This window comes from Cervus elaphus, chromosome 9 (assembly GCF_910594005.1).
Source record: "Cervus elaphus chromosome 9, mCerEla1.1, whole genome shotgun sequence".
Classification (NCBI taxonomy): domain Eukaryota; kingdom Metazoa; phylum Chordata; class Mammalia; order Artiodactyla; family Cervidae; genus Cervus; species Cervus elaphus.
In genome coordinates, this window is record NC_057823.1 from 39,653,299 (window position 1) to 39,675,943 (window position 22,645).

Consider the following 22,645-nt stretch of genomic DNA (forward strand, 5'->3'; position numbering starts at 1 on the left):
CCAAGAATAAGGCTGGATTTTTGTCTGCCCCTTGGGTGACTTTCCTGACTCTATCATAATTGACATGGATATGAGTATTTTTCTGCATTCCTTCTAGAATGCAGGTGATCATATGATTGAGTCTCCTGATACCTGGGTCACCGGGCTGGTAAGTCCAGTGGGGATCTAACTGAGGCACCGCCTCATCAGCAACTGGGCTGTTCCGGTCTTGGTTATGTAAATGATCAGCATGGGCTTTTGCCACTTGCCAGATACGGTCTTTTTCATCTGGGGTGAGAGTGGCATTTAGGATATAATATACGTCACTCCATGTGAGGTTATAGGCCTGGGAGAGCCTCAGGAATTTTTTTCTGTATCTGGTAGGATTTTCAGAAAATGATCTTAACTTTTTTTCTATCTGGCTCATATCTGACAATGAAAACGGCACATGGACTCGGGTGGGGCCCTCTGGTCTTGCGACCTCTCTTAGGGGAAACATGTGCTGGGTACGTGACCGTGTGGCAGGGGGGGAAGGAAGGGGGGAGGGGGAGTCAGGAGAGGTTTCAGTGCCAGTAGGTGAGTTGGATGAAGGGGAAGGAGAGGGGCGGCGGGGTGGCGGGTAGGGAGGGGGCTCGTCCGCGGGGTCAAACTCTGGGGGTGCAGAAAGTTGCGGTCTGCGGTTAATTGAGGAAGAAGAGCTCTTTTGCTTGGGAGGCAAGGTGCATAGAAGGACTTCGTGAGTGGAGCAGGCCCGGCATAGGCTCCGAAGAGCCCAAAAGGCTTGGGCATAGGGGATCTCCGACCACTTGCCATTCCGTTTAAGGAAGTCAGTGAGATTCTGGAGAATGTTAAAGTCAAATGTGCCGACCTCAGGCCAGCGGTCTTGATTGCCTAATTGATATTGAGGCCAAATCTGTGTATAGAGTTGCTTTAAGCGGTTAGCTTTGAGTTCAGTGAGTGAGAGTGGTTTGAGATTTTTGAGAACACAGGCCAGAGGGGAATCTTTTGGGACAGAGTGGCCAGACCCCATAATTGAAAGGCAAGCAGAGGCTCCTATTGGGAACTCGAGTCGTCACCCGCAGTCGCAATAGGAGTTATGAGAAGAGAGCTCTGTGTTGAGGTGGAGCGTCCCCCACCGTTGCCCACAGAGTGGCCCTGGGCCGGGGGTCCCTGGGACCCGGAGAGGACTGAATTCTAGGGCGCCTCTAGAACTCCGTCCGGATCGGATCTTACCTTAATCTAGGGGCCGGCTGGAGTGGAGTGTTGCATGTAGAGCGGTCGAATGGCAAGAGGTCCCTATTCTGGAGGTCGTCAGAGAGAGAGAGAAAAGGGGGTAAAGCCGAGGCCTGGGGGTACGCAAATCATCAATAAAGTCTTAGCACAAGACTTGCACCGCTCACGAAGGCACTAGGCGTCCCCGAGGGGAACTTAAGAGCCCTGGCAGAGAAGTGAGCTCGGAGGATGTTTGCGCTCCCAGACTCCGGGGAAAAGGGGAAAACAGTGAGAGGGAGGGACAGTGAGAGAGAGTGAGACGAGTGCCTCGCCCCCTCCCGGGTTTCGGCACCAAAAATGTAAGGCATGGTTCCGGCGAGGCAGAAAAGGAAAGACGACCTCAACAGAAGTAGGTTACCTTTATTCAGGCAAGGAGGGGCGACAGTCGGCCTAATGACCAGGCTGAGCGCCGAAAGGGATCAGGGAGGCTTCATACTTATAGGGAGGTTTGTGGAAGCGATAAGGGAAACGTCAATCAAGTGGGATATTTTGAGTATTCTTTTGTTGAGATGACACTTGTAGTTGGGCAGGGGGTGATAAGTCTTCTGGGCGGGTGTAGGGGGTGGTAGGTTTCCGGACAGGGGGTGATAAGTCCCAGATAGATGCAGCTGGCCTGGAGCATCAGGATGGAACTAAAGTTATGCTTTGTTTTCTCCGAAGTTAGATGATTCAGCAAGGGGCCTTTGAGACTGTTGTTCTCTTTTCTAGGCCCAAAAGACTCCTTCAGTAACAATCTAAAGTTCGCTTCTAAAGTAAATGTATTTACATAAAATAGTAAGTCAATTAAAAGGTGGGTCATAAATAATGAGACATGGTTGGTAGTAAAGATCTTGGCAGTGCACAGGAGTGAATGATATTCACAAACCATTGTTTTGGATGAAGCCACAGGGACTGGATGCCAAATTCCCAGCAGGCAGGATGGGGGTTGAAGAAGCTGAAATGATAGATGGCTGTATTCACTGGGATATAGGGTGAGCTGCGCAGAAAGTGTTAATTGCTCAGTCGTGTATGACTCTTTGTGACCCACGGACTGCAGCCCCCAGGCTCCTCTGCCCATGGAATTCTCCAGGCAAGAATACTGGAGTGGGTGGCCATTCCCTTCTCCAGGGGACCCTCCCAATCCAGGGATTAAACCCAGGTCTCCTGCACTGCAGGCAGATTCTTTACTGTCTGAGCCACCAGTGAAGCCCTAGCTGCACATAACAGACCCCAAATAACAGAAGTATAAACAAGGTCAAGGTTTACTATTCTCTTGCATAGTCTCCTAGAGCAGTGAGTTCAGGGCTGTTGGAGGGTCTGTTCAGCTAAGCTGGTTCCTGCTCTCTGCTTTGGGTGTCAGGGACCCTCCCTCCATTTCTAGCTTCTGCCTGCCCTGTGGCATGGACTTCACCCACAGGGTCCCAGAAGGCTAGTGTCACACCCTATTCCAGTGAGAACTTGGGGGAGGAAAGGGCCAGGAAGGCTCACTTCTTTCTCCTAAAGACAGGGCTCCAGATTTCATACACATTACTTCTGCTCACATCTCATTGGCCAGAACTTAGCTTCATGCCCTAGCTGAGAGGCAACTGGAGAAATGAGGGCTTTGTTATTTTAGTTACCCATGTGCCCAGCTCAAAATCTGGGATCCTATTAGTCTGAGAGAAAAGGGGGTTGGAAATACTGGGGAACAATTTAGTCTTGACACAAGAGATGGCATCAAGGAAGCTGAAATCCAGAGTCTGCCTTGGGATCCAGAAGCCCAGGTCTGGGTACATGAAGAAAGGGTGGGCGATGGGCTTTGCAGCCACAAAGGCTATATCCATTTGCATGTGGTTGTCAGGACAGCATAAGAATTATATTAATAAAGATTTAGAGCCCAAGATGAGGGAGGTGATAGTCTTATTACATCCCAAGATGGCATAATCCTCCCTGGAGGACTGGGCTGAGGTTAAACTATTTGATATCTATGAATGCAGCAGAGAAGCAGTATATATGTGTTAATGATATTTTACATATGTTTTCATAGCTGTTTAGTCATAGATAAACATACACACATACACACACCCTTCCAAACAAATGTCACAAATACATGTAATCCAAATGCCCTCATGATCTGCATTCTCTTGGGTAACCCTTTAAAATCAAGTATGATCTCAGCCAGACCAAAGGAGGGTCTTTTTTAAATATATAATTTACTTATTTATATATTTTGGTTATGCTGGGTCTTTGTAGCTGCATGCAGGCTTTCTCTAGTTGTGGCAAGAGGGGGCTACTCTTCATTGTGGTGTTCAGGCTTCAGGCTCTGGGCACACAGGCTGCAGTAGTTGCAGCAGGCTGGCTCAATAGTTGTGGCTTACAAGCTTAGTTGCTCCATGGAGTGTGGACTCATCCCGGACCGAGGATCAAACCCGTGTCCCCTGCATTGGCAGGCAGATTCTTATCCCCTGTAGCACCAGGGAAGTCCAAGGGTCTTTTCTCCTATAACCCTGGGGCCCCTCTCTGGGCTTTCTTAAACCAAAGGGCAATTTTTTCCTTTCTGAGATGAATTCCATACCTCTCTAGGGATGAGAAAGCATTTTCAGTTAGGTTTTAAAAAAATGTTATTTTGACCTTTTATTTTGAAGTATAGTATATGTAAATGTACCAGGAATTACACTGAATTCCCACATGTAACTCTCTGGTATCTAGGATTGTAAAGAATCTGCCTGCAATGCGGGAGACCTAGGTTCGATCCCTGTGTTGGGAAGATTCCCTGGAGAAGGGAACAGCAAACCACCCCCAGTATTCTTGCCTGGAGAATCTCCATGGACAGAGGGACCTGATGGGCTACTGTCCATGGGGTTGCAAAGAGTCGGACATGACTGAGCCACTTTCACTTCAACCGCCAGGAACACCTACGCCTCAACCCCCCTCTCTCCTTCTGGTCACTCTCCATCCTGCATAAGACCTGTTTTCCTGACACTAACACTGTTTAATAGTTTAGTTTTGTCAGGCAGACTTTTTTTTCCCAGCCTTTTTAAAATGCATTGTATTTTAAATATAAAATTTGAGTTTAGTGACAGAGACCTAATATATGTCTTTTACTTCTGTAGCTCTTATTATTTGTTACGTTTGACTTTTTTCAGACAGACTTTTAAAAAAAGCATTTTCTCCCTGATCCATCTTTCTGTGACCATGGACACGTGTACAGAGAAAGATTTATACACACCCACTCACCTCCCATATTTCTTTGGGTATAAGAGCCACATCAGTTTACACCTTGACATTTCTGAGTCAGGATGTATCTTATGTTTGAGATAGTCGCTTAACACAGAATGACTGCCCAGCCTCATCCCAGCATGTATTAAGTTGACAGCGTGTCTCACGGCAGAGGAAACACAACGTAGACACCAACATTTTTCTAGCCCGATGATCTTCCTGGAGGAGGGGGCCTGGGTGGGGAGAGACCGAGCTGTCCAAGGAGTTTCTGGAAGAGGCAAGACTGATCAAAGAAGAGCAGGCTCCAGGTGTGTTGCCCAGACTGTCCCCGAAGGGCCATCGTTGGCAAGAGGGAGCAGGCTGGTTCTCTGGGACACTCGGGCTGCGGGCTGACCCTACCATCAGTCACCATTCTAGCACTTCTGCCTTTGCGGGCCTCTTTGTAATTAAAAAAGAATAAGATATAATTGACATAAAACATGATATTAGCTTCAGGTATACAACATACTGATATATTTGTATATATTTCAAAATAATTACCCCAGTAAGTCTAGCTAATATCTGTTACCACACACAGTTACAGAATATTTTTCCCTTGCTGTGAGAACTTTTAAGACCTACTCTCTCAGCAACTTTTGAATACCCAATACAATATTATTAATTATAGTCACCATGCTGTACATTATATCCCCAGGATTTATTTATTTTATATGAAAATTTGTACCTTGTGACCCTCTTCATCCATTGATCAGTCTCCTCACCCACGTCTGGGAAGCACGATCTGTTCTCTGACTCAGTGAACTTGGATTTCTGTTTTCAGATCCCGCGTGTGAGTGAGATCACCAAACAATATTTGTCTTCCTCTGACTTATTTCTCTTAGCTGAATGCCCTCTAGGTTCATCCACGTTGTTGCAAATGTCAAGATTTCATTCTTTTATTTTATGGCTGAAAATATTCCATTTTGTACAAAATGTACAAAATACACACACACACACACACACATATATACCACCATATTCTTTATCCATTCATCCACTGATAGACATCCACTGATGTCTTGGCCCTCCTAATTTTAAAAGAAGTTAAATGTACCTGTGGGCCTTGTGGGCAGCTTGGACAGGCCAGCATTGAACTAGGTGGCTGTGGACCCTGGGCATTCCTTGTCTCGTCTCCAGGTGCCGAGGCCTTCTGGCTGGTAGCTCGGGACCAAGAAAATGACGAGCTGAAATACGGGATTAGTGGCTCCTATGCCTACTTCTTCAGTGTCACCTCAAATACTGGGGAAGTGAAGCTGGCCAGCCTTCTGGACTATGAGGTAAAGAAAGCAACTTGGGAAGGCCTTGTGAGCGGTGGGGAGTGGGGAGGGCCCTGGTGGACCCCCGAACAAGGCTCACCTTGGTCTCTGTCTCTCTGCCCCCTGCAGACACTCGACTGGTTCACCATCAACATCTTTGTGAGCGACAGTCATGACAACCGAGTGAGTCAGCAGGGGAAGCGAAGGGTGATGGTCCCGGGCTCGGAGAACAGGGGACCGAGGGGCGGCGGCTAGTGGTGTCCCGACCTCAGAGAAGCAGAGCGAGCCTCAGTTAACAAAAAACATATTGAATGTTTATTTTTATCAAAATTAAACTTGTCCATTTTTCATCATACAGTATTACCAAGATTTTAGTATTTACTATTAATTTGTTTTAATTATATGCATATGTTTATATATATATATATGGTATATCTATTTTGTATATCTACTGTTTGTAGATATGCTGTTTGTATATTTGTATATCTACTGTTATAATGAATTGCATTATTAATTCATATTAATATGTATATTAATAAGAAAACAGATACCAAATAACTCCCTACCTTCTCTCCACTGAGATCATCATTTTCAACTCCTTTGACTAATGGGGTTCTCAGTGTTCATGTTTCTCAATAACACGCTTATACAGTTACATGTAAGCTATACACATAAGCTGTGTGCACAAGTTACAGCTTGTGTCTGTGAAAGTTGGGGGTTTTCTCTTTATGACCTATTCCTTAAAACCTACGCATTAAAAGATGACTTGGATGTTCATAAATACTTTCTCTCTGTAAGCATTTTTAAAAGTTCAGACAAAGCTCAAGCCCTCTTGGGTTGCTCTTCCCAACCCACTCCCAACTAAAGTATCCACCATCACTGTGTTGTTTATCCCTTGTTAAGCAGTGGCATACATATATGCATCCATAGAAGAAAGATTGTAGTTTTTGGTGTATTTTCTTAAACCCAAATGGAATCCTACTGCCTGTACGGTCTTAAACCAACTTGTCCACTCAACAATCAGCTTTGGAGCCTTTCTGAGTCTGCACACAAGTCTCCCATTTCCTGCATGTCTATAGCCCAGTGTAGGGACGTACCATGGTGCTTAGCTGGTCTCCTCAACACTTAGGTTGTTCACAGCTTTATTCTGTGGCTAACAAAGCTAAAAGGAACATTCTTGCAATAAGACCGCTATGTTTTAGTTTTCTTCAATGACCTAATGTACTCTCCAGTGGTTCAGCAAACATGTGGAGAGAGAGGGAAACTAAATAAGGGGTAAATCTGCATGAAGAGTATCAGGAGTTCTTTGTTCTCTACTTGCAACTTTTCTGGCATTTGAAATGGTATCAAATAAAGAGTCACCCCAGACACTGCCTGATTGTTCTCCTGAGACACTCTGCCAGCTTGCATTCCTGTCCGGACACTCCTGACTTTGTTTTCTCAAACTCCCACGTTTTCCGGGCTCACCTGGGCTTTCTCACATGCAGGTACAGAAAGAAATGCAGGTGATCGTAGAGGACAGAAATGACAATGTGCCCGTTTTCCAGAGCATAAGCTTCTCCGCCAACGTCAGCGAGGTAACATCTGCCTTACCAGGGTGGGTGTGTAGAATGCAGGCATCCCACAAATCTGCTCGGAGTGGGAAGGACCAGCGACAGTCAGCAGGTCTCCAGGATTGGGAAGAGTGCCTCCTAGAAAGGGCAGCCGCAAGAACCAAATTCAGAGGGTTGCGTGTAACCCCATGTACAATAGTTGCAGCAACATTTTTCAGTCCATCACACTGGATTGGAGTTCTTTAAGTTATGATCATCCCAGGTGGAGAGGAAGAAATTGATTTTCTTATGTATCTAAACATTTGAATGGTATGAAAGTTAGAAAGTGAAAGTTTAGTCACTCAGTCATGTCCGACTCTCTGCGACCCCATGGATTGTAGACTACCAGGCTCCTCCGTCCATGGGCTTTTCCAGGTAGGAGTACTGGAGTGGGTTGCCATTTCCTTCTCCAGAGGATCTTCCCGACCCAGGGATCGAATTCAGGTCTCCCACCTTGTAGGCAGATACTTCACCGTCTGAGCCACCAGGGAAGTCCCTTGAATGGGATATCTGGCTTCAAACATGGCTGGATCCAGGCACTCAAGCCATGTCATCAAGAAGAGATTTCTCTCCACCTTGCACCTCTGTGCCTCTTGTTGCCTTCATCCTTGGGTTGGGGGAGAGGTCCACCCTCATGGTGATGATGAAAGTGCCCCCCAGCAGCTCCAGGCTCACATCCCACTAGCTTTGAAATGCAACTCAGACTGTCTCTTTCTCAGTGGCCCCAACCAACACCCCAGGCTGACTCCCATTGACCCATGTTGGGTCACGTGCATGTACCGCCATTGTTTACTGGACTTAACAGGTGGCTCTAGTGGTACAGAATCCACCTGCAATGCAGGAGATATGAGACACAGATTTGATCTCTGGGTTGGGAAGATCCCCTGGAGAAGGAAATGGCAACCCACTCTAGAATTCTTGCCTGGAAAATCCTGTGGACAGAGGAGCCTGTTGGGCTACAGTCCATGGGGTCATAAAGAGTTGGACATGACTGAAGCAACCTACCATGCATACATGTCCATCAATTGAAGGGTGTGGAATGCTCCAGTTGTCAAAGTCTGCATCATGGGCCTTCCCCTTTAGCAAGGGTGACAGCCTGACTTGAACTGCATGGGCAGGGAGGAGATTCTCCAGTGGTCTGCAAGCAGGAAACACACCACTCCTGAATCTTCATTATTATGTGGATTCAAAGACCTGAGAGGTATGCCCTACCCCCCAGGCCAGACAAGAGGCTGGTGAGGTCCAGACAGACCTTCAACAGGCTCTCATTGAATGCCTACTATGTGTCTGGCACTGTCCTCGGTGCTGAAGATATCCGGAGATGATAGACTTGGTTGCCACCCTCAGTAGCTCACACTGTAGTGAAGATCACAGACACTAATGATCAAAACATTAAACAGACAGGATTATTTCAGAGGTGTTGTGCTCAACGAAGAACATAAGGGGCTGCTTTTAGGTTGAACCAGTCAGGAAAGTCTTCTCTGGGTGGATGACATCTGAGCAGAACTAAATGTCAAGGAGCCTGCTTGGGCTGCTCCAGGAAAAGGATTTTCCAGGCAGGGAATAGCAACTGCTCTGAGGTGTGAATCAGCCTGGAGTGTTGTAGGCATAGCTAGAAAGCTGCTGTGGATGGAGGGTGGAGTGTGAGGAACAGGTGAGGTCAGAGAGGTGGGCCTGACCCCAGAGGGCCATGGAGGCAGTCTGGACTACATTCTGAGTGGAATGGGGAAACCACTGGGTGGATTTTGAGCATGAGAGTGATGTGGTCTGGTTCAGGATTTTCAGAGATCTCTCTGGCCACCTTGTGGAATTAGTGAGTGTGTGGACAGGTCCTGGGGCAAAGGCATCTGAAAGAAACTTTCAGCTCTGCAGAGTACTGTCTGCAACCTGGGCTGGAGGTTACAGAGAACCCACAGGGAAGTTTAAGCAGGGGAGTGGCAAAACCTGAGTTCTGGAATGATCATTTATACTGGCCCTGAGGGGCTCAGCAAATCAGAAGCTAGTTCATGTGGCAAGGGGGCTGCATCGGGGAGAGAAGGGGGAACTCAGCTTCCTGCCGATGTTCAGATGCCCCCAGAGGCCCAGCCCAGGGGAAGGAAAGGGGGCCATCTGTGGAACACTGGGCTTCAGGTTCTGGAAGGCCTGTCACTATCCCCGTGGTAGGGCTGTGGGCCCTGGAACTCCAGGTGGGGGCATGTGCTTGGGCATGAAGAAAATGGATTGGAACTCAGAGTTGATGAAACCTTTTGTTACAGAGGGGCTTCCCTGGTTGCTCAGAGGTTAAAGCGTCTGCCTGCAATGCGGGAGACCTGGGTTCAATCCCTGGGTCGGGAAGATCCCCTGGAGAAGGAAATGGCAACCCACTCCAGTATTCTTTCCTGGAGAATCCCATGGAAGGAGGAGACTGGTAGGCTACAGTCTACTGGGTCGCAGAGTCAGACACGACTGAGAGACTTCACTTTCACTTTCTTTGTTACAGACCCTGCCGGTGGGCTCCGTGGTCTTATCTGTGCTGGCCACGGACAAAGACACAGGCTCGGCGGGCACCGTGGTATACTACATAGAAAAGGTGAGTGTGTACGGTCCACATGCAAGTGTGGGCGCTGCCACTCCTCGTGGCCACCAGGGGGCAGCATCTCCCACACAACCTGCAGGGCCCTTGCAGACCAGGAGCTCTGCTGTGGCCCAGCCCTGGTCCCCACACCGTCCTCTGGCTCCCTCTGGCCCCATTTGGCCCAGTCGCCTAAGAAGGGTACCTGCTGCAGACCGAACCCTTCTTCCCCCGCTCTCACCTGGAGTGCTGAGGCTGTATCTCGCCCATTTCCCAGAGGCAGAAACTGAGAATCAGAGAAGTTATGTGACCTGGTGAGGTCAAGAGCAGAGCCAGGATTTGACCCCAGGCCTCTGAGAGCAGGTCCTGGGGGCAGAGCCATCCTGGGGCAGCCTGGCCTGACTGTGCTGTGCCTCAGGTCATTCCTACCACGGAGGGCAGTGAGTACCTCTTCAGGATCCTACCCAATGGTTCCATCATCCTCAATGGCAGCCTCAACTACAACAGCAAGAGCTCCTTCTATCAGCTGGAGCTGAAGGCCTGTGTGAGTGGGGGCGCTGGTGGGGGCTGGGGGCATGGGGACCCGAGACCCAGATTCATGGAGACCCGTCTCCCGGCAGGACTCGGGCGGCCAGTACAACAATCAAGAGGTCATCCGGTGCTCCTCATCTGTCTTTGTGTCCATCTCTGTAATCGACAAGCCAGACCTGGACCCCCAGTTTGTTAGGGAGTTTTACTCAGCCTCTGTGGCTGAGGATACACCCCAGGTATGCTGGGCACCTGGGGGGAGCCGAGAGGTAGGGAAGGGGTCTGGCTACTGACCGTGCCTCCCCGCAGGGAACCTCGGTGCTGAGGGTGGAGGCCATGGATGGCGACAGAGGCATCAATGACCCTGTGATCTACAGCATCTCCAGTGAGAACGGGGTGTCCCCAGGCTGGGGCTGGGGCAAAGGAAGGGGCGGGGGCTCTGTCAGAGCCACCGGAAGGAGCCGCTCCTGCTGCCTCTTCCCAGATTCCACAAGGCCTGGCTGGTTTGACATTGGCAAGCAAGATGGGGTGATCACGGTCAACAGTCCCCTGGACAGAGAGCAGCTGCTGGAGGAGGATGAGGAAGTGCAAGTGCAGGTCACGGTGAGTGAGGGGGCCAGAGCCCCCTCTGCACCCCCACTCTCTGCACGCCCACTTTGACCTTTGATCTCAGCTCTTTCGGGATGCTGGTTCTCTGACCTCTGCCTTCCGGCTTCAACTCTGCTCTCAGGCCACCGAGACGCACCCCAACATCCATGGGCAGGAGGCCAAGGCGAGCATATGGGTCACGCTGAGAGTGACAGACGTCAATGACCATGTCCCTGAGTTTTACAACTGCAGCCTCCAAGCCTGCGCCTTCACTCCCAACAAGACTCAAGTCAACTTCACTGGCTACGTGGATGAGCACGCCTCCACGCGCATCCCCATTGAGGACCTCACCATGGTGGTCTACGACCCAGACAAGGCAGGTGCACCCAGACCATAGGCAGGGTGGGCGGAAGTGATGACGGGGGATTGCTGGGGAGGGGAGGTGGCGAGTGACCAGCGGAGCATGGACCATAGTATGCAGTGTTGCGGTGGGCAACAGTGATGCTGACCATGAGTGGTGGTGACAATCAGAGTTTGAGAGACATTTGGAACTGCTGAGTGATGCTGAGCTGGTGGGAGGTCTTGTGTTCAGGGCGGAGCTCAGTGGTGGGGAATAGAAAGGCAGGATGCTGGGTACCGTTGAGTGGAATGTCACTTTTGGTGCTGTTGAGCAGAGGGTAGTGATGGGTAGATGGTGAAGTTGCGGGTAGCTAGTACTGGATATTGGGGGATGTGGGAAGTGTTGAGCACAGACGCTTCTAAATGGGTGTCAAATTGGAAGGTATTCTTGGGAGAGGTTGGGATTGAGTGGTGGATGATTTGGGTAGTACTGAATGCTGAATGACTACAACAACCATGAGTTGATACAAAATGCTGAGTGGAGGATGATTTGGGTGGTGGTGGTGGTTGGGTGGTGTGTGGTTTGCGGTTGGCATTAAGTGGAGAGGGTATGGAGTGGAAGGGGCGTGTGGGTAATGGGCCGATGTTGGGCACCGATGGTGTTTGGTGTTGGAGTGAGTGGTGGAGGGTGGCTGGTATGGAAGACTCAGAGGGAGCAAGTGGTGTGTGTCCAGGCTCTGCAGCCCAGGCTGGGGCCCACAGTGCCTCAGGGATGTGTTCTTCTGATGAGCTCACGTCTACAGGGACTAGTGACCAGTCCACCCTCCCGGGGCCTGTGGCCAGGGATTGGGAGGAAGACGCAGGAGTGGGGTCCCTACTTACAGCCCACCTCTACAGGGCAACAACGGCACCTTCCTGCTGACCTTGGGGGGCCCGGATGTCGACGCCTTCAGCGTCTCCCCGCAGCGGGCAGCGGGCTCAGTGGATGTGCAGGTGCTGGTGAGGGACCCGTCGCTGGTGGACTACGAGAGGCAGTCAGTGATGCTGGTGCAGGTGAGGGTGCTCAGCGGCGCCAGGGGGAGCCGGCCACGGGGTGCTCCCACCCCCATGCCGCTGCCTCTTCCCCTGTCCTTAGGTCACAGCCACTGACTCTGTCAGCGGGAACGCCTCTGTCGCCTCGGTGACCATCCACCTTCGAGACACCAATGACCACAGGCCCACGTTCCCCCACAGCACGTACAACCTCAGCGTCTTTGAGCACAGTGCTGTCGGCTCTGTGGTCACCGACAGCATCCAGGTGAGTGAGAGGGGACGGGGTGGACTGGGCTGGGAGAGACGTGGAGATGGGCAGGCCTGGGGCTGTCCCTGCCAGAGTCTCTGCATCATCTGGGGTCATCGGATCCCAGCAAGCGTGCACGTACATGTGAGTGTGTGAGGGTGAGCGTGTCAGTCTGAGTGTGTCAGGGGCTTCTCCCTTCGGCTCAGGAAGCAGGGCTGCCCTGTCCTCATCAATTGCACGGTCGGCAGTGAGGGCGTGGCTTCTGCTCAGTGTCCCATGACCTGTCTCTCTGCCTCACAGGCCTCTGATCCCGACACAGGCGAGGGGGGCCGCATCACCTACAGCCTGCTTCCAGGGAACGGGTAACGTCTCTGATGGGAGGGGGGCAGGTGGTAAGGGGGACCCAGGTCCGCCTCTCTGCCTCACAGAGGGGCTAGAGCAGCCAGATAAAATATAGGGTACCCAGTTACATTTCAATTTCAGATAAACAAATTATTCATTTCTTTTTCTTGTTGTATAAGTAGGTTGCAAATATTCTACCGGACGTCCTAAAATACTTTTCATTGTTTATCTGAAATTCAAATGGAAGTGGGCATCCTGTATCTTTTCGCTCCATCTGGCCGCAGGGCGGACATCTTTGCCGTGGATCCAAACTCGGGGACGGTGATGGTGAGAAACAGCGAGCTGCTGGACCGGGAGAAGCAGGCCGTGTACTACCTCACGCTGCAGGCCACGGACGGCGGGGACCTGTCGTCCTCGACCACGCTACAGATCCACGTGCTGGACATCAATGATAACAGTCCTGTGGTCAGCGGCTCCTACAACATCTTTGTCCAGGAGGAGGAGGGAAATGTCTCTGTGACCATCCAGGTGCGAGCTGGCCTGAAACTGGTGGGGTGTGGAGGGAACAGGCCCAGGGCACCAAGCCTGGCTCTGTGGTCATGCTGGCCCTGTGCTGGAATCTGGGATCTGCTGTGTGGGCCTGAGAAAGTCATTCAGTCTCTCTGGGCCTCCATTTCTTCTTTGGAAAATGAGGTCAATCATATAACTTATTCATAAGGATATAAAGTGCTGCCTAGCACAGAGCGAGCCCTCAAAAACCACACTGCTCTTTAAAATGCAGGTCCCGGCCTCACTCCAAAAAGGATTTGGGTGGCTTAGATTTAAAAGTCTAATAAAAGAAATGAAGAAAAAGAGAAAATAAACACAAATCGTGTCCAACTCTATGCGACCCCATGGACTGTAGCCTGCTAGGCTCCTCTATCCATGGAATTCTCCAGGAAAGAATACTGGAGTGGGTTGCCATTCCCTTCTCCATGGGATCTTCCTGACCCAGGGATTGAACCCAGGTCTCCTGGCATCACAGGGAGATTCTTTACCATCTGAGCTACCAGGCGGTGTAAGCACAAAGGTAGGGTTAAACCCGAAGCCATACAATTGCTAGGAGAGGGCTGAAAACTCAGTTCTGAGCTTCTTTTAATGGCCAGAGCAAAAATGGAAATGAGGCCAGTGGCCAGGTTCTCAGAGACTAGGAGATAAGAACCAACTGTTGGCTCCAGAGGAATGTGGGGGAGAATCTCCTACAATGAATCATCTACAAGCAGGTCTTGTGAGAAGCAGGAAACATAGTCTTCAGAATGACAATCATATGGCCACGGGGCCCTCCCATCTTTCTGGGGCTTGTGGTTTCCTGATCTCTTGATGACCTTGTGAAGCAGCTGCTCTAATGGTCCCCATTTCACGGAAGGAGAAAACAGGCTTAAAGAGGTTAAGTGACTTTTCTGTGGTTGTACAGCCGGTCAGTGGCAGTGCTGAAACCTGGGTCTTTCTCATGCACCTCAATGCTTCTCACCCTGGTCTGAGAGCTCTCTGGGGCAAGAGCATCTCAGATCTGCTGCTGGAACCACGGTGCCTGGTTTCAGCCCTGAGAAGTGCTTGGTGAATCAGCCGGCCTGAGTGCAGAGTGCTGAGGGATGAACAACCAGTTTTTCATTTCCTGAGCAAGATCCCGACAGATCTGAAATAAAAAGAGCTGAAGGTGGCAGTATGCAGGGAGGAGATGAAAGAATTGGGTCCAAGTCAGACTAGCCCGGCTCTGGATTCAAAGCCACATTTACTGAGCACTTACATGCAACAGGCCCTTTGCTGAGCCCTGAGTCCTCCGAGATGAATTCACCATAATTCCTGCTTCCAGGGGGGGTGGCAGACCATCACGCAAGGGTGTCACTTGTGCTGTATGGAAGGTGGCACAGGGGTGGTGGAAGCCCAGCGGAGGGACCAACCTGACCTGGAGTCAAGCAGACAAGGTGTAGAGGGCATTCGTGTGCGCGCAAAGCCCTGGTGGCAGGGAAGAGCCTCTTGTGCTCTCTGCGCCTTCACCCTAAAGGCAACCAAGCGTGTGCTCAGGACCCTGGCAGGACAGGAGTACACACACACACAGATTGGGTGAAGAATTTCAGCTACTTAAAAAAAAATAAAGCACTGAAGTAGTCATGATGAATCAGAATCTTGGTGGACTTCACACTTACTTTTTTTGGCTGCATCACGTGGCTTGTGGGATCTCAGTCCCACCCCCCAGCCAGAGACTGAATCTGGGCTTCAGGAGGCAACGTCCAGAATCGTAACCACCAGGCCACCAGGGAATTCCCCTACACTCATTTCTCTTGGTTTATTTTTACTTTTGACTGCCTGTAGTATGTTGCCCCCACCCCTCTCACCTCGCTAGAATGTCAGCTCCATACAGGAACTGTCTCGATCACACTCTAGTCCCAGTACCTAGAACAGGGCCAGGCACGCGGTAGGTAAACCTGTGTGGGCTGAAGGAATGATCTCAGTGTTTAAAGACCTTAGAAGCTCTTGCAAGCTCTTGTTGGTCCTGTCTTCTTAGCTGGGAGACAGGGGCTGGGAACTGGGGAGCCGCCCTCTGATTTTAGGAGGGGGAGGCCTGTGGGTGGGCAAGCATCTGATGGCAGGCATCCCAACCCTGCTCACCTGCCCAGGCTCACGACGACGACCAGCCAGACACCAACAACAGCCTGCTGCACTTCAGCCTCCTGCCCAGCCCCTACAGCCAAAACTTCTCGCTGGACCCTGACAAAGGCATCCTCAGAAACCTGGGGCCCTTGGACCGAGAGGCCATCGACCCTGCTCTGGGGGGCCGCATCGTGCTGACCGTGAACGTGTCTGACTCTGGCGAACCTGCCCTCTGGACCACTGTTGGTGTCACCATCACTGTGGAGGTAAGGCCCGGCTCAGCCGGGGATGGGGTTTGGGATGAACCCCGTATTGGGAGGCTCCCCAGAAGGTGGCCCGTTCTCCCTCCTTCCCACTCAAATCACATTTCTGCCCTTGCAGTATGGTGGCTAAAAGAATTCTGGAGCCAAGCTGATGGGTTAGAGTCCTGGCTCATTGGTTGTGTAACCTTAGGCAATCAGTCAGCCTCCCTGTGTCCTCAAGTTCCTCATCTGTAAAATGGGGGTGAAAATAATATGAGTTAATCAATGGAAAGTGTTGCAAAGAATGCCTGGCCTGGAGAAAACACTAGGGGCACACTGGGCGCTGCGAGGCAGGGGGGGTTAGCTCCATCATATTGATCAAAAAACTAAGGCACACAGAGGTTCAGTTGCTTGCCTGGGTCACAGAATGGGGCTTTGAATCCAGTCTGTCTGGTTCTAAGGCTGCTGCCCGGTCACAAGCACCTTATGTCCATGATGTGGTTGGCACCCCCTTGGGTTATGCAGTGCACAGCCTGTGCCACTGTACACAGTAGCCCTGTTTCCCACTGGGTTGGGATGTGACTCTTTCCTACAAGGATCAGAATGAGACAGCAGGGAAAACTGAGAAACAGACGCCAGGTGAGGACTTACCAGCTGTCTTTGGGGGCGGGGGAGAATAGGCCACAAAGAATGAAAAAAAAGCAAAACAGCGTTTCTTGAGCCATCAGGGTTCTTTCACACCCATGAGCCCTGTGAGTAGGGATGACGCCCCCATTCTGCAGACGAAGACACTGAGGCCCAGAGAGGTCAGAGTCACACACGAGGAAGAAGTAGAGTTGGGCTGGACTCAGAGCAGTGCTCGTAGCTCCTCCTGTGAGGACGACCTTGAGAATGCAGCTGGCCGTGGGCATGGGGCAGTGACGCCATCTCTGGGAAATCTCCATCAGAAATTCCATCTGGTTAAGAAGGAGAGGGCTCTGGTTTTCAAAGATGTCCGTCCTACCGTTATTTAGAAAATGCCGAAAGCAAAAGTCCACGGGCCGCCCTGGGGAAGGACCGGGAGAGCCAAGAGCACTCAGCATGCACCAGCGTCAGGGGAGGAGGTGCAGGCGGAGTTGGCCTGATGCTGTGACAGGGACAGCACTCTGTGTGGGTGACCAGAGAGGTCACCGGAAAGGGAAGATGAGAACAGAACGCAGTGGGCATCCGAGGGCAGGACCAGGTCAAGCCCTATCATATGCCCCCAGCACCTCCCCACATGAGCTCACAGCGAGTGTTGTGGAGTCAACTTAGGGTAGGAGGGACAGGAGAAAAGAGGGGACCAGGAAAAACTTGGGTATTTGTGGGAACATGGTGGTATTGGGACCAAAACAGTAAATCTGAGAGATGGGGAGTCAAGCTGGGCCAGGCAGGGACGCAGGTGGGGATGTAGAGCCATCCTTCTGGAGAGCAGGGTCTAAGAGAGCTGTGAGTGGTGGACAGGGGAACAAGGTGTGCACCCAACTTCAGAGGGCCCGCCATGGACCTCGGAGCCCCGGGGGGTGGGGTCTGGGCTAGTTCTGTCCTCTTGAAATCTGTTTCATCATCTCTGAAGTGGGCAGCACTGTCTGAGGAGATGGACAGAGAGAATGGACCGCAGATCAGGGGAAATATTGGCTTCTCAGGCTGTGTCTGAGGAGGCCCAACCTGGGAGCCTGAGTTCCCTGGGCTCAGAACTGCCTCTGTCTGCAGGACATCAATGATAATCTGCCCATCTTCAACCAGTCCAGATATTCCTTCTCGGTGAGGGAGAGAGACCCAGGTAAGTCCTCCCTGGGACTCCCTGGGTAAGTCAAGGGCAGGCCTGAGGGCCCAAGGAGGGTGAGGACAGAGGATGCCCCCGGTGGTGGCCGGGCTGGGGGTCCCTCTGCACTCTGCCCCTCGTCCACAGGAGTGCAGGTGGGCGTGGTGGAGGCCTGGGATGCAGACCAGACGGAAGCCAACAACCGCATCAGCTTCAGCCTGTCAGGGAGCGGCGCCAACAATTTCATGGTGCGAGGCTCGGTGCTGGGGTCTGGGCAGGCAGTGGGCCGCCTCTCGTTGCCCTCGGATGTGAGCCTGGACTACGAGACACAGGCCTCCTTCAGTCTGATCGTGAGTGCCGAGAACACGGATGCCCAGGGGCGTGAGGCCACAGCAGAAGTCCTTGTGACTGTGGAGGATGTGAATGATGTGCCACCCACCCTGGACTCAGCCTCGCTCCAGGGCGTCCGGGTGGCCGAGAATGGCTCACAGCATGGCATATTGGTCAACGTGGTGGCCCAGGACACGGACACCATGTCCCAGGTGGAGGTACAGCTTGTGAATGTCATCTGCACCAAGGCTGGAGTTGACGTGGGCAGCCTGTGCCACGGCTGGTTCTCTGTGCTGGCCAACGGCTCGGTGTTCATCAACCAGAGCGAGGCCATCGACTATGAAACCTGTGACTTGGTCACACTGGTCGTGCGAGCCTATGACGTCACAACAGACCCCCGCTTCCAGGCCTACAGTGACAATGGTGAGGCAGCCTGGCCTGCGGGGTGCAGCAGGCTATAACACAGGGGCTGTGGGAAAGAACTGGAATTTGTAAGGTCTGGGTTCAAATCCTGGCACCAGCCCCTACCAGCTGTGCCCCTGGGAAAGTCACGACACTGCCCTGAGCTCTAGTTGCCCCATCGGTCAAGTGGAGTTGGGTAGTAGGTTGGCTGTGAAGAGTAAATGAGAATATGTATGGAAGGCATCGAGTGCAGTGCTTGGCATGCTGTTGTTCAGTTGCCCAGTCGTGTCTTAGTCTTTCTGACTCCATGGGCAGCAGCACGCCAGGCCTCCCTGTCCCTAACCATCTCCCGAAATTTGCCCAAGTTCATGTCCATTGCATTGGTGATGCCATCCAGCCGTCTCATCCTCTGACTCCCTCTTCTCCTCCTGCCTTCAATCTTTCCCAGCATCAGGGTCTTTTCTAATGAGTTGGCTGTTTGCATCAGATGAACAAAATACTGGAGCTTCAGCTTCAGCATCAGTCCTTCCAATGAGTACTCAGGGTTGACTTCCTTTAAGATCGACTGGTTTGATTTCCTTGTTGTCCAAGGGACTTTAGCACTTAATGCTGTGATGCTGAGAGGCAGTGTAAAGAGACACTTCAGAGCCAGGCGTGTGCTCAGATCCCACCTCTGACACCAAGTAGTGATAACAGTCACATTAACAGCCAGCATATATTGAATCCTTACTACAGCCCAGCCTATGCTAGGCACCTTGCAAGCATTTCACTATTTTACTCCCACACAGTCCATGTGGTAGGTGATCCCTAGCCAATTTTATAGATGAGGAAACTGAGGTATAGAGTGGGCAGTTCAATAATCTAGCTTACACAGCTAACCAAGGTCAGAATAATGTTGTGGCCAGGTGGGACACACCTGGGCTGGGCTCAGTCCTGGCCCAGTGGTCTCACTGTGTGACTTTGGACAAGTTTGCTTATCCTCTGTGAGGTCTGGGGAGGATGCTCCCTCCTACAAAGGCCAGAGGAGACTGAGTTAGTAGCAGAGGGGACTGGGCGTGGGTGATGCATGGGAGGGAGGCTGCTGGGAACAAGCCTGAGGACCAGGCTTTGTGGGTCAAGTCTTTGCTTAGAGACCAAAGCCAGCCAATTTTTTCCCTCTAGGAAGCCTCCCCATCACCATCGAGGATGTGAATGACAACGCCCCTTACTTTCTGCCTGAGGATAAGACGTTCGGTAAGCTGCAAGCCCCTCCCTCCCCACCCACACTGTACTCTGCCAGAGCTACCTTTGGGCAACTCCCACAGATACTGCTCAGACCCCAGGTGTGCCCCTGGAAAGGGAGGAAGCCCTCCAGCCCTGCCTCTTTCTCAGGGATTCAACAGGAGGAGAGACCTGAGGTTTCACTCTATCTCTGTCCCAACTCACATGTGACCCTGGGCCCAGCCTTCCTTCTCTGGGCCTCAGTTTCCCCATCTGCACAATGGGAGGTGGAGGACCTGCTAACTAGTGGCTCAGAGGTAGATGTAATGGGGATCTGGCAGTAGAGAGCTTAAGGGCAGGTTTGGAGGGATGAGCCCCGAGCTGGGCTATGGTCAGCACTTGGCCAAGCGGGCACTGGCCCTGATGCCACTGACCTCTTCCTGTCTACACTTGCAGTGATCATCCCAGAACTCGTAATGCCCAACCAGCAGGTGGCGTCTGTCCAGGTAAGTCCTTGGCTCCAGCCTTTGTCAGTCACATTAGCCCCAGCAGACACGGGGCCTAGGCCTTTAGGTCTTTCAGCCATCCTCCAAATGTTTTAACACTGGAAAGAAAATGTATTAACTCTCCAGAATGGAAATGAACCACCTGCTTAATTGATATCATTAAACTCCATTAATTGTTAAATGTGGTATTCATAAAAAATTCATGACCCTAAAAACCACTTGAAGTGCTTTTCTTCAGAATTCTGGACTATTACAGAGAAATCACAATAACTGTAAATTAAACAAGTTCCTCATATTAAATAATTTCCAGAGCAAGCTGCAAAAATGTTTTCAGTTTTTATGGCAGTGGATGTGTTTATTAGAGGGTGGTGGCTGTGCCCGCAGTGGGTGGGGGCTGAGGCCTCCCCCACAGTCCTGGGGCCTGGGCCTGGCCAGGCCTTTTAACTGAGCTGGGGAGCTGCTATGCCTTTTTGGAGCTCATTTTCCCATCCAGACAAGAAAATGTCAGCCCTTGGCAGTAACTCCTTAGGGTTCAGGCGTTTTATATGTGGGTGGCCCTCCTTGAGTTATGGAAAGGGCATGGGTGTGGAGATGGATGGGTCTGGCCCTCCCCACTTACAGCCGAATGTGCCCTGGGGAGGACGGGTCTCTCTCAGAACCCCAGTGTCCTCCTATAAAAGCGGAATAGTAATTCTCCCTTTCTGGGGCTTCCCAGGTGGCGCTAGTGGTAAAGAACCCACCTGCCAATGCAGGAGACATAAAGATGTGGGTTTGATCCCTGGGTTGGGAAGATCCCCTGGAGGAGGAAATGGCAACCCACTGGAGAATTCCATGGACAGAGGAGCCTGGCGGGCTACGGTCCTTGGGGTCACAGAGAGTTGGACACAGCTGAAGCCACTTAGCATACACGCATGCATGCAATTCTCCCTCTCTAGGTTCTTTCTAGGCTCGAATGGTCAATTTTCCAATCTTCAGCCCTGGCTGAAGACGTTCATTCCAACGTCAGGAGTGTGGCCATGGCTTTGAACAGTGACATCAGCGGCCTCACAGCTCTGTGTGTTGGTCGTATTCTTCTCCGAAAGGCACTAGAGTGAATAAAAATGCCTCATTTCATGGTCCGCTGGGGGAATTCATACTCCTGTTAGTGAGCGCTGAAAGGAGGGCTCTGGGGGAAGGTGCTTGGTACACAGTAGGTGCTGAGGACAACTGGGTGCCCCTAGGCTTGTGCGTGTTGGCAGTGAGAGGGGGGGGCCTTCCACCTGGGAGGGACCTGGGCAGTGACCTGTTGTGTTGAAGCAGGGACATGTTCAAACCCTGTTTGTTTAAAGCATTTGGTCAGTGGCCTGGGGAAAGCCAATAGAGGTCACAGCGGGGCCAGGCTCCCAGGCGACCCTAGCTTCAGATTCCTGCTGGGGCTGGAGGGGGGCCTGGCCTGGCCCAGCCCCCAGAGTTTGTTCACTCTGTCTTGCTCCCAGGCCAGAGATGACGACTCAGGGAACAACGGGGCCATCCTGTTCTCCATCTTCCAAGTGGACTTCATCGCTAAGGACGGGGCCGTGATCCCTTTCCAGGGCTTCTTCCGGATCTCCACTTCCTCGGAGGCCAGCGTGTTCACTGGCAACATTGAGTAACTGCGGGCAGCTCCTGGACAGTGGTGGGGGAGCCAAGTGGGGCCTCCGTGCAGGGAGTTCCCCATCCTAGGAGGGGTCCGAGGGGGTTCCGAGAGGACTCCAGCTTGGGTTTCAGAACTGAGTGATGCCCTCCTACCTTCCATAGGCTGGTCACCAGCCTTGACTCCACTCTCCAAGGCACCTACCAAGTGACGGTCAAAGCCCAAGACAAGCCTTCTGAGGGTCTTGCCCAGGAAGCCAGAATCACCCTAAAAGTGAGTGTTCGGTTCTGACCCGGTTCCCAGTGCCCTCTGCCAGCCCCAGGGTCCCTTGTGTCTCATCTTCTCCATGCCCCCCTCCCATAGCTCTTCACTGTGGACCAGAGTTACCGCGTGAGGCTGCAGTTCTCACTGAGCAAGGAGGAGGTGGGCGCCAAAACGGACGAGATTAAGGCGTAGGTCTGGGGAGCCAGGGGGGTGGGTGGCCTTTGGGGAAGAACAGGGCTTGGGAGCCTAGTCCCTGACAGAAATCTGAATGGAATATCTCTCAACGCTGTCCATGACCCACATTTGATCTGGTCCTTGTCTTTGACCCTATACCTGTACCTGCACTTCCCTTCTGCATGCCCCCAGAAGCCTATGGTTGGCTGGGCAGAGACAGGCCTAAGTAGGCCTGCCACATCCAGTTGCAAAGGCAGTGCACTGCACAAGGGCACTCTGCTTGCTAAACTATAAACCCGGCCCCAAAGGAAGGGGCTTCCTTGTCTAATTTGTGCAAGAGTGCTACTTGCTTAACCAGTGGAGCTGTCCAGAGGAGGTGCCCCTCACACAATCCCTAATTTCACTGGCAGAGCCCTGGCCACAGGCCTGGGCTAAGGTCCCTACCCCAGCCCTCCGTGACATCTGCCCCCTTTGCAGGGCTCTTGCTCAGGCAACCAGGACTACTGTCTACGTTGTGGACATTCAGGACATAGACTCCCTGGTTCGGTGAGTGCCCACT

The 22,645-nt window shown here is 51.8% G+C and overlaps 1 protein-coding gene across 1 annotated transcript in view; it reads left to right on the forward strand.

Moving 5' to 3' along the window:
- Nucleotides 1-22,645, forward strand: part of CDHR2 (cadherin related family member 2) — a 50,327-nt gene that overhangs the window by 18,855 nt on the left and 8,827 nt on the right. Inside the window, exons 4-25 of the mRNA XM_043912339.1 lie at nt 5,605-5,744; nt 5,853-5,906; nt 7,211-7,300; nt 9,795-9,884; nt 10,285-10,410; nt 10,487-10,633; nt 10,704-10,779; nt 10,879-10,997; nt 11,125-11,358; nt 12,219-12,374; nt 12,457-12,618; nt 12,901-12,962; nt 13,227-13,470; nt 15,600-15,839; nt 17,547-17,616; nt 17,746-18,351; nt 19,492-19,563; nt 19,987-20,036; nt 21,512-21,663; nt 21,813-21,921; nt 22,012-22,100; nt 22,564-22,632. Of these exons, the coding sequence (XP_043768274.1) occupies nt 5,605-5,744; nt 5,853-5,906; nt 7,211-7,300; nt 9,795-9,884; nt 10,285-10,410; nt 10,487-10,633; nt 10,704-10,779; nt 10,879-10,997; nt 11,125-11,358; nt 12,219-12,374; nt 12,457-12,618; nt 12,901-12,962; nt 13,227-13,470; nt 15,600-15,839; nt 17,547-17,616; nt 17,746-18,351; nt 19,492-19,563; nt 19,987-20,036; nt 21,512-21,663; nt 21,813-21,921; nt 22,012-22,100; nt 22,564-22,632 (3,157 nt within the window). The remainder of the gene's footprint in view (nt 1-5,604; nt 5,745-5,852; nt 5,907-7,210; nt 7,301-9,794; nt 9,885-10,284; nt 10,411-10,486; nt 10,634-10,703; nt 10,780-10,878; nt 10,998-11,124; nt 11,359-12,218; nt 12,375-12,456; nt 12,619-12,900; nt 12,963-13,226; nt 13,471-15,599; nt 15,840-17,546; nt 17,617-17,745; nt 18,352-19,491; nt 19,564-19,986; nt 20,037-21,511; nt 21,664-21,812; nt 21,922-22,011; nt 22,101-22,563; nt 22,633-22,645) is intronic.